General features: G+C 38.1%; 1 protein-coding gene across 2 annotated transcripts in view; it reads left to right on the forward strand.

Annotated features, from left to right (window-relative positions):
* Positions 1 to 1,758: 1,758 nt before the first annotated feature.
* LOC103620973 (cytochrome c oxidase assembly protein COX16 homolog, mitochondrial) overlaps positions 1,759 to 14,667 on the forward strand; it is a 40,122-nt gene continuing 27,213 nt past the window's right edge. The window contains exons 1-3 of one of the 2 annotated variants that reach the window (XM_017741693.1): positions 1,759 to 1,866; positions 5,141 to 5,185; positions 7,872 to 7,949. In XM_017741693.1, coding sequence (XP_017597182.1) covers positions 5,183 to 5,185; positions 7,872 to 7,949 — 81 coding nt within the window. In that variant the 5' untranslated portion in view covers positions 1,759 to 1,866; positions 5,141 to 5,182. Of the gene's footprint in view, positions 1,867 to 5,121; positions 5,186 to 7,871; positions 7,950 to 14,667 lie in introns of those variants that run through there. The other variant, XM_017741694.1, reaches the window with a different exon arrangement.

Genomic DNA, 14,667 nt, shown 5'->3' on the forward strand with positions numbered 1-14,667 from the left:
GTACTGCAATGCCATCTACGCTGCTGCCTTGAACAGTGCAAGTTTACTTTGATAAACATTTCATCAGGGGGCACCAAGAATGTGTGTCATGTACAGGACAAGAAAAAAGGTCAGATTAGAACAAGGCCCTAACAATGCTGCAGCAATGTGGTCAGTGCTTCCAGGCACCATTAGAGAAGGTCAGTGGCATCTCAGGCTCTCATTAATGAGCCAGTTGTTTTGACAAACAAAACCAAAACAACTTTTCCAGACATCAGGACATGAAATTACATGTCCATGGCTTAGTTTTGTTCACCGGTGTGAAGTCAGGGTCACCTGGGAGCAAGAACTGATGCCCAGAAATGTTTTGCAGATATATAAAATGATATTTTGTTATCCTGTGAGTTACTTAAAGTGAAACTTTACAGGATTAATGGATTAAATTTTCATAGATTTCTTTAAATTCAACATTTCTAGTTAATTTCATAAAAAACTGCTGAATTTGGAGTCCTGGGGTATGCTAAATACAAGGCACGCTTTTCCCCACAGATTCTGGAGGACCTGCCTGTAAAAAAAGGCTATGAACACTGGAAATATGGAAAATTTTTCTTGGGAGTAATCACGATTCTGAGATCTTATTGTTGCTATCAGTGTCTATGAGTAGAAACTGTTATTATATTATCTTCTGATACTGTTTGAAGAAGGATTACTGCAATCAGCATTTTTCACTTTTAGATATGTCAGTGTTATTGCTAACGTCTTTCACATTATTGCCTTGAACAATTCATAATACTGAATTGCAGGACTTTTATTAGTATCTATTACTTCATGTAACTTTACAATAAAATTTGACATATGCAGAACAGTTGATTTAGATGTTAATACATTTTTGAGAGATGAATAGAAGTTAACTTTCACCCATGAGAAGATAATTCTGACTTCTAATATTTGTAGATAAATTGTGATTGCCTGTAAAAGTCACAAGTATTACATTTGCAGCCTAGAAGAGCAATAAATACAAAACTGTTTTTAGAATTTAAAAGTTGTTGCTCCCAATCAGTGAATAACAGAGTGCTGTTTTTATGCTTCAGTAGCCTGTATTATACATGTTGGGTCCCTAGGCCTATGATGAGATACGTCTTTGGCTCCTGCTGTGCTTCTGCTCTGCACCTCCTGTTCATCTGTGTGTGTTTGAATCCACAGTGTGGAGCTGTTCCAGACAAAACCACCCCTGGAACTGCTTGTGCTGGTGTGGAAGCCAGAGTGTTCAGGCTGAATGGGCTTCTGTGGACTCCAGTTTGTGCAGTCTGAATTAGCTGACTTCCATCTTTCAGTTGACTGTTAGGTCTTAAAACTTCTGAGTTTTCCTTTCGAATCAATGCCTTAAATTTTTTGTTCTTAATCTTCGAGAACAGTTTTCCAGATACGCGAGACAAAGAAATAGGCACTCTTTAATATTTCAGATTTCCCCTCTGTTTCATTTCAACACATAAAGAGTGTATTTGCATTGTTTAATGCTGTTAGAATGGACTAATCTGGCACTTGGGGGAACTGAGGTTCTCTGTGGAGCCTCAGAACAGAAAGATAAGTACAAACTTGCCTGTTTTCACTCTGTGTGTTTAGTCCTGCTCTAGGCCTCCAACTTCTTCAAGGGATTGTGATGGTAAAAGTGTAAGATTCATGTTTATTCTACAGAACATTTAATCTTCATTCCCTGTCCAGGATTAGCAAGAGGGAAATAACACTTATTGTGGTTTCTTTTTATGTTCTTTCATGCAGGTTTCAGTTTATTGCAGTTTTGAGCAATAAACACATCAGAAGGACACCAGCTTGCCACAAGATGTAAACACCTTCTCATTGTAGTTTACCTTGGATAGATTTGAATCTGTGAGTAGTGGAAATTATAATTTTAATAAGGAATTGCAATTTTGGTTTTTAGAAGCTTATGGAGAAAATGAAGGTGGTGTTCAGAAACTGCAGCTTAACCACCATAGCAGACTTGGATTTTGAAGAGCTGCAGCTGCAGAGTGAAATTCCCTTGCTGTCTGACCAGCCCAAGCAATGTGTGTAATGCAAAATGACAATGCTGTGGCTGAAAATGCCCTTTTTTGCTCATGCTCACATTGAGGAACATATGGTTTTCTATCTCTTCTGTATTATTCTTAGACTGGTTTCTGTTACATGCATTTTCTTTGGTTTAAAACCTATCATGAACTGGACATTTTAACAAACAAAGGTTTTGTTTTCTCATAGACATTGAATAGTAAGATTGAAAGGTTATGGACAGGATTTTTTTTTGTTCTCTGGCCTGTAGCCATTCATATTTGCAATCTTTAAAATCATTGCTTTGAACATGCTCTTACACTGAACCAATTAACCTGATACCTTGGGCCAAGTTTAATATTCTGCACGTGTTCTACATGCTGTGCAAACTACACTCTACTTTATCAGTCAGTTACAATTGGCTCCAGTTTATACCAGCTGCTCTTCCTGAATGCCAGCATGGTATCCATGTGGTCATCTACTGCTATATGTCATCCATTTTTGAATGTAATGCAGTTCAGCCTTCTACAATGTGTGATTCTAGCATATTCATTAAGTCAGACCATTTGCTTCCTTGATGTTCCTTTGAATGAAATAACTCCTGATGGATGCATGGGTTTGGTTTCTGTTTTCCCCCAAAGGAGACCTCTGGTGCAAACTGAGTTATTTCCATTTTTTGCAGACAAGAAGTAAAGGTAGGCTCTCTTTTGCTTCCATTGAAGGTGAAGAGAGGATTTAGTAAGTTTCTGAGAAGATTTTGCGCTGTTTTTCTCTCTTCTCCACAGTTTCAGCGTTAGAGCCAAGTGCAGGAATGGCTGTAGGAAATAAACTTCTCAGAGTTAGAGCTGGCAGAGGGGGGCGCTTCAGGTTAAGATGACTTGCTTGGTCTTTTCTGGGACTGGCAATTTGCCCTGCTACTTTTATTTAGAGAAAAGAAAAGAGATTTCAGTCTTCTGGACTGCCAAATTGCCATCTTTCACCAGTCGTGCACTGCACATCTGACAGTTTTTTAAAAAAGAAACCCCAAAACTCTCTTTGCTGTGATCACTGCAAACTGAACTAAAATAATTCACTACTGCTCTAGTTTTGAAGCTCATGATGAATAGCTGGAGAGTTCTGCAGCAGCAGTCTTGAAGAAGAGGTTAGAAAATTACCATGTTCCTTCTTTGTATATGTATCATAACATCATCTACCACCACATGATCTGTGTTGCCAGCACTCAACATTGTGATTTGGTTAATTTAGGGATTTATGGCTTTGTAATAATCTCTTTCACAACTGCTACTGTAGTAGGAATGGCTTTCTCTAACAACAGGGATGCCTTATAATATGGCAGATTGCTGGTGCTGCCAGAGAAACAGTTTCTTATTCTTTTGTTAACCCAATGAAGTGAAGTTGGCCGCTTTAGATTATGCGGGAAGGTAAAAAAGGGATCTGCTGCAAGTTCTGCTGTTACGAGCACTCAGTGACCACCCACTCTAGTTGGTGACAAATACAAGTATTTCCCATCCTAAGATGCAGTTCAAGGGATCAGTCTGATGCCATCTATAACTGATTGCATAACATACTTCCCAATGGAGATGTGAACAAATAGAATTTTAAAAATAATGTTATTAAAGAGAATTTTATGTCATTTTTTTACATAAAATGTTTATTGAGGTTGCTGAGTGTATGTGACAGATGGTGCTCTTATGTCACATCCTATCTTTCATTTTGTTTTGGAACATGCAAGTCTTCCATGCATGCATAATTGCATTACAACATTGTAGGGATTTTTTTGTGTACTCACTGAAATATAAAGGAATAATCCAATGTGGGATCTTTAATGGGGGTTGTGCTAGCAGTGCTGTTAAGCTGTTTGCTGTGGTGTTAAGTGCTGGCTAACTAGTATGGTTAATGATTTTTGCCTCCCTAAGTTAAACTTCTGGTGTAAAGGAAGAAATGAGAAGTTACTATCATTTCATCAATCTGCTGAGAGCATTCAAGTAACTAGATAGATGATGTTCACTACATAATGTTTTTTCTCTGCATTGTGAAGCAAATAAAATGAATAGTTCTCTCACAATAAAAGAATCCAGGTATATATGAACTTTCCAGCTTGAGTATCCTTCAAATGCCAGTGCCTTAATATTTTATCATGTACATTAAGTATCTGTATGATTCTAAAATTGTAATGAAAAAAAATATTTTAATTTTTAGTATATGTGACATTACTTTTCCCCCTTCAGTTAACAGGAGAGTGAACTTGATCCTGACTTCATTAGAATGTTGCCAACCTAACTTATATTTATTTGGCATCCTGAATAACTTCTACTGTCTCTTTATGCCTAGACTAGTGGATGGAACATACTGGACTTCACTGTTGCTTTTGGGTTACACTGGACAAATTTGTCCATTGTAGTGCTTTTTTAACTGAAGAGCATTTTGCAAGGAGTGTAGAGATTATCTCTGTTTTACAGCTTTGGGAACTAGAAAAGTATGTGAGACATACAGACTGTGCAAAGCCAACAAGCCGATAATGGTGCTGGAAATTTTGAGTCTTACCCTGCTGCTAATTATTTTGACTGGTGACTCTTGCTGGTTCACTGTTGTCTGTAAATACAGCTAACTGAAATTAAGGTAGTGAGAACATCTTCCCTCGTAATGCAGCAGAAGACAAAGGAAACAGTTAAAGCCAAGACTAGTATTTCTACTCAATGCACTGTCAGTCACGGAGTCCTGTGCTACCTTTAATGGTATTATAGTTGCATAAATTCATTTATACCTTCTTTTATTGGCTTTTGAACACAGTTTTCAAAAAGGTAATTGACTGAATAGCTGTCCATTGCTGCTCTGGCTTGTGTAGATGAATGCAATTCATGCTCAGGGCTGTCAGCTGACTATATTGACATGCTGTTGGTTGATTAAATAAGTGCTGAATATGACTGATTCTGGTCTGGTTTTGAAATGAATTCAGACATCATGTTTTGTTCTTTAGAACATTGGTAAAGTGGACTTGTAAACATATTATTTATATTCTTTGTGTGTATTCTGTACTTCGCAAAATTATTTAATCTTAGTCCTAACCTTCCAGCATTACACTGTGTAATATTTCAGCAGCATTTCTACTTTCTTACAGCATCAATGTGCTTTGTCTCTGATGGAGCTTAACTGATGTTTCATGGTAAGATAAGTCAGCCATTTCAGTATTGTAAATGTAAAGGCAACTGTACTGGTAATGCCTGCTAAGCCAAATGTGCCAGTTTGCCAGGCTTGTTATGCTGCTCCTGCTGTATGAAGAGCAAAAGTACATCACAAACCAAGTGGGTTTTTTCCCCTTGGTAGTACCAAGGTATTGTGAGTAAAACTGCAGTGTCAGGCCAAAACCTGAATTCCAAAACAGGAAATGAGAGGGGTGTGTGTGTATCAACTTCTTTACTGTGTGTAGCTGCAAATGTAAAGTGCACCGTGTCATGGATGGTTACTGTCAAACATGTGATAGGATGTGATAAGACAAAATTAGTAGCACGTGACTTAATTCATGCAACAACCTTCAACTTGATTTTCCTTTGTTGCAGTGCACATTACAGAGTTTTAAAGCTAAAGAATGTACTATTTCTTTTTCAGCTTGCAGCATGACTTTGTAAGCCAAAGTCTTCCAGTTGTTCATATTGCATCTCATAACAGGATATACTCCATGCAAGTTGATTGTTGGGCAAATTAATTTTTAATTGATGTCACAAGTAATTGCTGCTTTCTGCCTGGTTTAACAACTGAACTGTTTCTAGTGCAGTTGCTTTTGCCCTGCCGTAGATATTCTTTGACAACATACTAATATGAAAAAAAGGCAATAAACTCTGGTTTGTAACATCCATAAACTTGTCTATAGCATCTCAGATTTGTGTTTATTAGGACTTAAAGTTTAGTAACACAGTGGTTGTTAATTAACATAATACTTGTTAGGAATTAAAGAAGATCAGCTAATGAAAATTAATGCTGAGGCATCAACCATGTTAAAATTCAATTACAGTCTGATCGTTGAGATTTTCAGCATTATGTGCTACCATATCTTCATCTGAAAAATCTTCTGATTTGATTGAATAAATCTTGACTAATGTTCAGGTTCTTTTTAACCATTTTGAACACTTTATGTTCTGCTTTCTGTTATTTTTTCTTACCAAAATACTGATACAAGGAAGACTTTTCTTTCCTCTTTTTTTTTCTACTGAGCATTCTGATGATTCAATATCTGCATTAATCCCTTGAAATGGTTATGGCACAAGTATGAGGCCATCCAGTTTTTGGTCATTCATATTTCTAGTCGCTGGACTTGGTACCATATGATGATTTTCTGATTGGGTTTCTGAAATCAGTGGTATGTGGCCTTGCAACTGGGTGTTCATATTGCAAAATTTGTGTCTATTTGTTTCTAATTATCAGCTAGATTTTAAGGCTTATTGAAAAGGCCAGAAAGAGGCTCTGGAACTTTTAACTCCTGGCTATTAGTGAAGGGTTTCTTCTTCTTTGGACAGAGTACATCAGTTCTGGGGTACCAGTCTGTACCTTACCACCATCTAAGTGTGTGTGGAGAGAGTGTTCACATGGTTGTGAGTAGTTTTACCTGCCTGGTGGGAAATTATGCAGTTCTGCAACTTTGAGAATGAATAACTGTAGAAGGCGGGGTTTTGTTTCTAATTTCTAATTCTTTGTGGCCACAGTGACATGAACTTCTACTTTTTGGAAAGAACACACACTTTGACTACCTGTGCAGCATAATTATAACAATTCTTGGACACAGGCCATTGCTGCAAACCTAATATGTAGTAAGAAATCAGCCAGCAGTGTGTAGAAAACAGCAGTTCAGCAACAGCCTGTAATGAAGGGCTGTAAAAGCAAAGTTGCATGATGAAAGAGGGTGGTGGTGGTGGGTTTTGTTTGGGTTGGTTTTTTTTTTTTACCTTCACTCAGGTCCTTAGAGCTTCCTCATGCTTCCACCTTCCTTAGATGTGCGTCTCTAGATGTGACGCTTTTTGGCGTCCTGTGCATCTGCATTAACAGAGAACAGCAGACACTCTGTCAGGTCAGAGCAGTAGCAAGGGACCTGACTTACACAAAGTAGCTGGATTTCTAAGCTAATTTTCAAGTATCTTTTTTTAAACAATACTTGATCTTTGGATAGTCTGTCCATTTCTAATGGTAAAAATACATACACAGTTTTGTGATATCAGTCTGTTATAAGAAAGAATAATATAATGATTTCTTATGTGGATATGAAGCCCCGCCATTTCTCCATTTATAATTCTTGAGCTTCACAGGCATAGAGGAAATTGCAGGATAACTACGGAGTAATAAAAGGGTAGGTGTGCTGGATATAATTTCTTAGCCTGGGTGATAATATATTATTGAACTATAGCTACACTCACCGTCTGTTCAGAAGCTTAATTAGATCTGTTACCCACAGACATCAGAGTAAGTCAGTGTGGCATTGTTACTTCCCCATAGAGTTTGAAAATTTATGAGAATAAAACCTGTGGCAGTGAGGTAAAGGTTCTTTTCTGTCATTATGTCAGGAAACCACATGGGGAGGGAAAAGAAGGGGTAAGAGGAGAGGAGAGGAAGTCCCTAGAAAGTCTGAGTCATGTAGCAGCTGTCTTTGTGTGAAGGAGGAAATGTGTGAAATCCAGGCCCAGAGAGTGGAAGAAAGCACCCATACTTATCTTCCAGTGTATTATTTTCTTCAGCTCCTGGTGTTTCTGTTGGAAAAATAGTAGAGTCCCTCGGTAAATGAATTGGGTCAGTATGCACAGTATTTATTGTAGGTGTGCAAAGCATTCTTTTCCCTAACACATCTGTTTTCATTTTGTTTTCAGCTCTATCTCATTGGAGGATCTTTTGGACTCCGTGAATTTGCTCAGATAAGATATGATGTTCACAAACTACATGGCAAGGTAGTTTAAATGGTTTTCTTTGCTTCTCATTTCATTATGCCTACATGCTGCTTTCTAAAGAATTGATAGGACAAGCAAACTTGGTGTAGGGGATTTGCCTTTCACTGCTTGGCCCTGAGCTACAGCTGAGTCTCATAGGCAGTAGGCAGAGTAGGTAACAATAAAGGGGCTGACATGATGATGAATCCTTTTACCATCCGTGAAAAAATCAACATAAATAATAGAAACATTTTGTTCCTTTGGTTGATTGTAAGTGGCAATTCTGAATCCTGAGAAAGAAGTGTAGCACATCTAGAAGGAGATTACTACAAGGGTAGTGTGTCCAATTTAGACTAAGAAAACTGATATTTTAAAAGGTTTGGTTTTCAAACAATATCTGGCAGTGAGTATATAATGTTAGATGGTTTGTGGGGCTCAGCTTTGCATTGACTGAGACAAGCAGATACCTTTGACATTGTGCTACATCCTGTTCTTTAAGCCTTGTGAAAGAAACAGGAGCTAGTCTCTACCCATTGTGTCAGAATATACTGTATGTAAGAAGCTTTTCTTTAAATGACCTGAAACCTTCTGTCCGAGGGAAATAACATGTTTGCTAGTGCTACTTACACCTCCAAGTGTAGCACTTATTCCAAATTGCATATGAAATGATCTGAAGGGAGCGTGTCAGTTCAGCAGAAAGTAATGTTGGCTTGCTTTCCCTAGTTTGGTAATATGCAGCTCTGCTATTGCAATGCAGAGAGACTTTCTGGTCTCAGAGCTGCTGACTTGCAGATTGCACAAAGCTTTTTTAAAGACCACTTTATATACAAGAAAAATACTGTGCAGGACTCTGGGTGTTGTGGCTTTCTACTGTGGTAAAATCTTTGAGATCCTGAGCTGTTGAGTTTGGAGACCCCCTTGTTTTGTCTTAGACACTTGTGGACCATGTAAATTACTTTAATCATTCCTCATTGTTCTCTGTGTTGCACACCTGGCTATGGCCTTCCATGCATCATGTGGCCACTCCTGCTCAGAAGTGTATATGACAGAACCTGTGGACCAGGGAGAGTAATCTTACAATTTTTTTCTCCAGTGCTGTCTTCTGGGTAGCTTTTTTCTATCGTTTCTAGTCTTTTAGGACCACTTGGGGCCTTCTAAGTTTTTCTCCAACCAGATGGGGATCACAACAGGGGCAAGAATTTGCTTGCTGTGTTTCTGTTAGTTCTTTGGTCAGATTCATACTCAGTGTATTGCATTTGACCCCCATGATCTGCACTGTGACCACAACCCAGGGAAAAACAGTGTTAATGGTTATACTATTTCAGATCTATGAGGCTCTTTGTCCCAGCATTTATAATCAAGGGAAGCATCACTGAACTAGTCAGTAGTACACGAGAGCTGTGAGTGGAAGCTACTTCACTGTGGAGTTCTTAAACTCTGGAAAGCTGAAAGAGAACTTCAGAGTTATGCTCTAACCAGTATTACTTAAGTCTGCAGCATCTCTTTTATGTTTTCTTTTTCTTTTCCTTGTGATTTTATTCAGAAGTAGATGACATTTAAGTGAAGAACAGTGCAGTATTGTCTCAGAACTAGCAACACCAACTTTGGGCTTGTTTGTAGACGGGGAAATTAAAGCAATGTGTTCCATTCATTTCTGTTTCTATGTCCATAAAAATAAAGTTGAAAGCCATTCTAATTCACTAAATAAGACAGTCAAGGAGACTAGAATGTATTTTAATGGATAAACAAATCTAGTTTAAAATGTACATGAAACTCAGGAAAAGAAAATTAATATAAGGAATTTAAAAGTGCTGTTAAAACCCTGATGCTTTTCTCATATAACATAGTTTGACTATCGTAAATCCTTATCAGAACAGGGACAGATGGACTAGTGCTCTTTTGGGGGGGTTGGACAGTTACATGCAAAATGCAATGTGCAATAAAAGAAATAAGATATTTTTTTTTGTTACAGCTGCTCCTTCAGAATAATGAGAATATTTAATTAAATAACAATTTCAATACAAGGAGCTCAAAAGGCTTTCACAGAATTTAAATGAATTAAGCTTCATAGTCCTACTGTCAGAAAAGGTAGGATTATTTTTTACATTTTACTGCTGAAAAAATGGAGGTTGCACAAATTTAACCTATCTTAAAGCAGGCTAGGATTCATAACACCTGAGTGCCTATCTTTTTTGATTATACTTTAAGGATGTGCAAACTCTAGTATGTCACCTTTTGTAAGCATGATTCCTGAATTTGTTTTCTTGCCAACTCAACTGCTAAAAAGACAGAACTTAATCCTTTTGTGGTAAATCCTCTAATACATTTCAGGTGCCAAACCATGATCCTTTGCATTCAAAAGTACCTGTTCTTTTCCTTTTTCACTCTTAATTTCACACTGTGCTTAGAGGGAAACCACATTAACTGCTCAGTGGACAGTGGTATTCAAAGGCAGCACTACAGTAGAACTGCAGCTATGTAGTCTGTGTTTCAGTGACTGAGGGGCTAGCTGGCACTTTGGATTCTTGTGGCTTAATGAAAAAAGCTGTATTAGTAATAATGACTATGTTATTGATGTCAAACTGAGTTTTGAAGAACATTCCCTGATAAAGGAATTAAAATTCAAGAGAAAATGGTGGTTTGGACCTTTGAGGGAGTATGATTTGGTTGCGATGCATTGGGCTGGGGCTAGCGTTAGGGTTGGGAGAGGCAGCCTAGAGCTGTAGATGGAGTGGGGCTGAGAAGGGGCTGCAAAAGGATTGTGTCCTCTTGTTCATTTGGGCTGTGTCTTGGGATCTAGGACTGCAGCTCAGCCAGAGCATAGGACAGAGAGAGACAGAGCCTAGAGCTGCAGCTGAAGAGGGGATGTATTTCATCCATTTAGAATAACATCTTTGGGTATCAGGGCCTCAGATGTGCCCATCTCTTGCAAAAGCAAAAAAACATTTTGGCTACACTTTGATCTTCTCAGGATACCTAGATCAGTCATATTCCCTCAGCACAATGAATGTCCTGCATTTAAAGGAAGCTTGCTCTGAGGCTCTGGCTGATGTAATGCCTGTTTATGCTAGTCAGAATTCTCCTGAAACTAATCAAGGATTTCTCCATTATCTGTTCTTGCCAAAATGTCCATTAATGGAGAAATCATTAGGTTAGGTAATTGTTCACTTTCTGGGAAGAATTTATGCAGATCAAAATTGGTTACAGAAAACCAGGTATGCTTATGGGAAAACAAGGTGGAATTAACAAAGAAATTAGTAGGTTTGTATAGGCATTGTTCCAGATGCCTTTATTCATAAATGGAAGACTAGGCCCTTTCTTTGTCTTCCCCTGTATGTAATTGGTGATGCTTATTTATAGTTTTTTAAAGAAAATTTTATTTCTTTTAAATATACAGAAAATGGTTTTTTCAACTATATAACAATCATTTTTATTTGCTGTGTACTCATTGTTGTCATTCCAGGTGTTGTAGAGGCTTGCTGATTCAGATTTAGTTTTGGATATAAGAATCTTGGAACATGGGGTGTAGTCTGTACTGTTGGCTAAGTAGAGAATTGAAGGGAAGCGACATATTAACTACCTGGAAAAGTTTATGCTTTCCCCCCATCAGCAAACCTTTTAGAGTAAGAGAGTTTTTAAGCTCCAAAATGACTCTATTGAAGTATCATTGCAAGGCAGGTTCTCAGAGTTTCGGGATGGGAGAGGACTGGGTGAGTTCCTCCAGGGTAATGTGTAGCAGAAGCACTTCTAAGAAAGCTGAAATCTCTATACGATTTTGTTAGGAAACAAAACATAAATTAGCATTTGAAGTCTGCAGATATTTCCTGCTGTGGGTTATGTATGATAGTGTTACATACTTCTCTCTTTACAAACTATGAAGATCCTGTTCACTTTTCCTTTGTCCTGTGCAAAGTGAGCATACCCCAAAAGTAGAATGCTAAGAAATAATACTAATGTTTTCTGTCTTAATGAGGTAGAAAGTAGAGGCAGTAAAGAGCCAAAATGACAGAATTTCAATTTCTCCTCCGTGAGTTTTACCCTCGAATCAGTTGTGCATTTAAATATGTATGACTGTTGCATCGCATTCCAGGAGTTAAAATCCAGATGAAAATGAAAGTTCCTGACCTGTTCTTTCACCATTCTCTATGAGCAGTAACACTGTAAACCCAGAAAGAGTATTAAAGGAGTGGTGGTGGTGGTTGGAAGCATACTCAGTAAGCACACTAGGAGTGTAAAGCCTGCTTTATGCAGACTGAAGATTGCCTTTAAAATTTCTTAGCTAGTGTTTTTGGCCAGCTGACTGGCATGTAGTTACCCATAAGGCATTGCTTATTGACACATGTAGAGTGTTAGTGTTCCCATTGTTAATCTTCATTTATTGTACATTTGCTTTGTCTTAAGGTCCTAATTCAGGAAATTATGTAACTGTGAGTAGCTCAGCTTTCATTTTGTGATCCTGGACCTTGAATTGGGAAAAAGAGCACATGTGGTGTGCAAATTATTCTGGAAACCTTGCTGTCCTTTGAAAAGCAAAAGAATGAGGAGTGGAAGAGAAAAGAAGGTTAACATGGTCACTTATGGCACTGACTTTTCTGGTTTACAGCAGTTCTCATACTGGGGCTTGACAGTGATATAAATGCATTAACTGTCTGGTTGGTTATACTCGGTATTATGGGTTTAGAATATTGCTGGTTGGTCCCTAGTGCTGTTCTTTAACATTGTGTCTTTAATCTCATGAGTGGGTGCCAGGTGACCCACAGCAGCAGGTGATTTAAGTAACACCCACTGATCTCACTGGAAGTTTTGTATCCGTCTTGTTCAGGTTCTTTCTTCAGTTACCTCCCGTACCACAGAGCTCCTCTCTGCCTATCTCACTCTCTTAGTCTGTAGAATATAGGTAATTAATGCTGCTCTACTTTACATAGGAAATAGGAAAGTTAATTAATTCAAATAAATGGAATTATTTAAATTCATATTAGTATTAAAAAATTTCCTCAGGTGAGATCCGCTAATTCAAGTGTTTGGGTCAGGGTGAAATAGCTAGGAAGAGATAGCAGCAGAGAATTGACCACTTTCCATGAGACCTTTATGTCAAGCAGGAGCACACCTGACATTTGCCTCAGACCAGGTGTAGGAAGTCAGTCCAGCATTTTCTCATTGTTATAAGTGGATAGTTGAGAGGTGGTATCTGCCTATTAGAATGCTTTTGTGTTGCTGTCAAAACATTGCTCTGTTCACACACATAAGTTTCACACTTATATGCAAAGAGTTTCACACTGTTGACTCGAGATGGTTGCAACTGCAGCAGCAGCACAGTGCTTAAATGAGGTTCGACATCCACCCAAAAAGGGAATACATCGGCAAGTGACTGGACAAGGCCGGGCCTTGTTGCTGGCTGGCCTTAGCTGTCATATTGCTGTCCTCGGGTATACTGCCTCAGGTATGTCTATGGGAGTTGCACGTATGGGCATGTCCTGAAGCAGTGCAGTGGAAATTGCCTGTTGGTCACTGCTTCTATTTTACCTGCCTATGAAGTCCATCTGGACAGGATTTCTGTGCCCCAGCAGAAGTTTGGTTTGTTTCTTTAGCTTGTTCTGTTGTTTGTTTTCAGAAAAAGAAGCATTACAGAATAAAATGTAACTTCAGTGTTTAGTGTAATTTTAGTATGGCTTATGAATAATGTCATGTTTCTATATGTGGCATCATTTTTTTCTTTAAATAATGTGTTTCATATGAGGTGAAAATTTTAACACAGAATCACTTAAACCTCTGAATATGTCTGTAGTGTTTAAAATTACACAAATTGTGTAATGGGTTTTTTTACTTAGATTTGTGGAATGTCAGCAGATTGTCTCCTTCACTACACATACCGTGAGCTACTAGCTGAAGCTGGTTTACTGCAAGCTGACTTGTTTATCTTGAGTACCTGCTTCTGTGTTAAAAACAAGTATTTGCTCTATTTGAAAGGCAATCAAAGATACTAAGAATTAAACGGAACTAGGTAGCATGATGAAAAGGTGTGTTTTTAATTTTCTTCCACAAACTCTTCTATTGACTGAAAACTGCAAGATATACTTATTGCAGTTCTTAGTGGATAAGCATCGGTGTTTGAAATCCTATTACACCTTGGTGTTCCCCAAGATCCTCAGTCTGACCAAAACTTGATGGACTTCACCATTTCAAGGAGTAATGTGGATAGGCCAAGTCATTGTGATTAGACTGGACTGGCAAAGTCCACAGTGTTCTAATGACAATTAATGAACTTAAGGCTTTCAGCCCAGATTGTCCTATGCACTCAATTACCTTGTGTGTTCTGCAGGCTTTCTGCTTTATTTTATTCCAAATGGATTTAGATGAATTTAGCCTCATCCTCTAGGCTTCCTGGTGTGCAAACACCCCCTACAAATGTTAAGGTCAATTTAAATTACCATTGTTAATAGTCAAAAGACTCTAAATGGGTTATCTGTATTATTAAAGATAGGGAAGTGAAATTTCAGTATTTGCTCAGTTAAATCTAAATGTACGTTTGTGGTGCTGTGCACTAAGTCAGGGTTTCATCTTGCTCATTTTTCCATTGTCTTAAATGAAATGCCTGGTTTGAGATAGCTATCCAGGCAGTCCATAGAAGAGGTTTGAGAGGAAATGCCCCAACAGAGGTTTAATTCAATTTTAAAATAGATACTTGAGAAATACGTTTTCCTCTTTTGACGGATTGAAAAGTCGAGAGATTGAGCTTGAG

This window comes from Corvus brachyrhynchos, unplaced genomic scaffold (assembly GCF_000691975.1).
Source record: "Corvus brachyrhynchos isolate BGI_N302 unplaced genomic scaffold, ASM69197v1 scaffold115, whole genome shotgun sequence".
Classification (NCBI taxonomy): Eukaryota; Metazoa; Chordata; class Aves; order Passeriformes; family Corvidae; genus Corvus; species Corvus brachyrhynchos.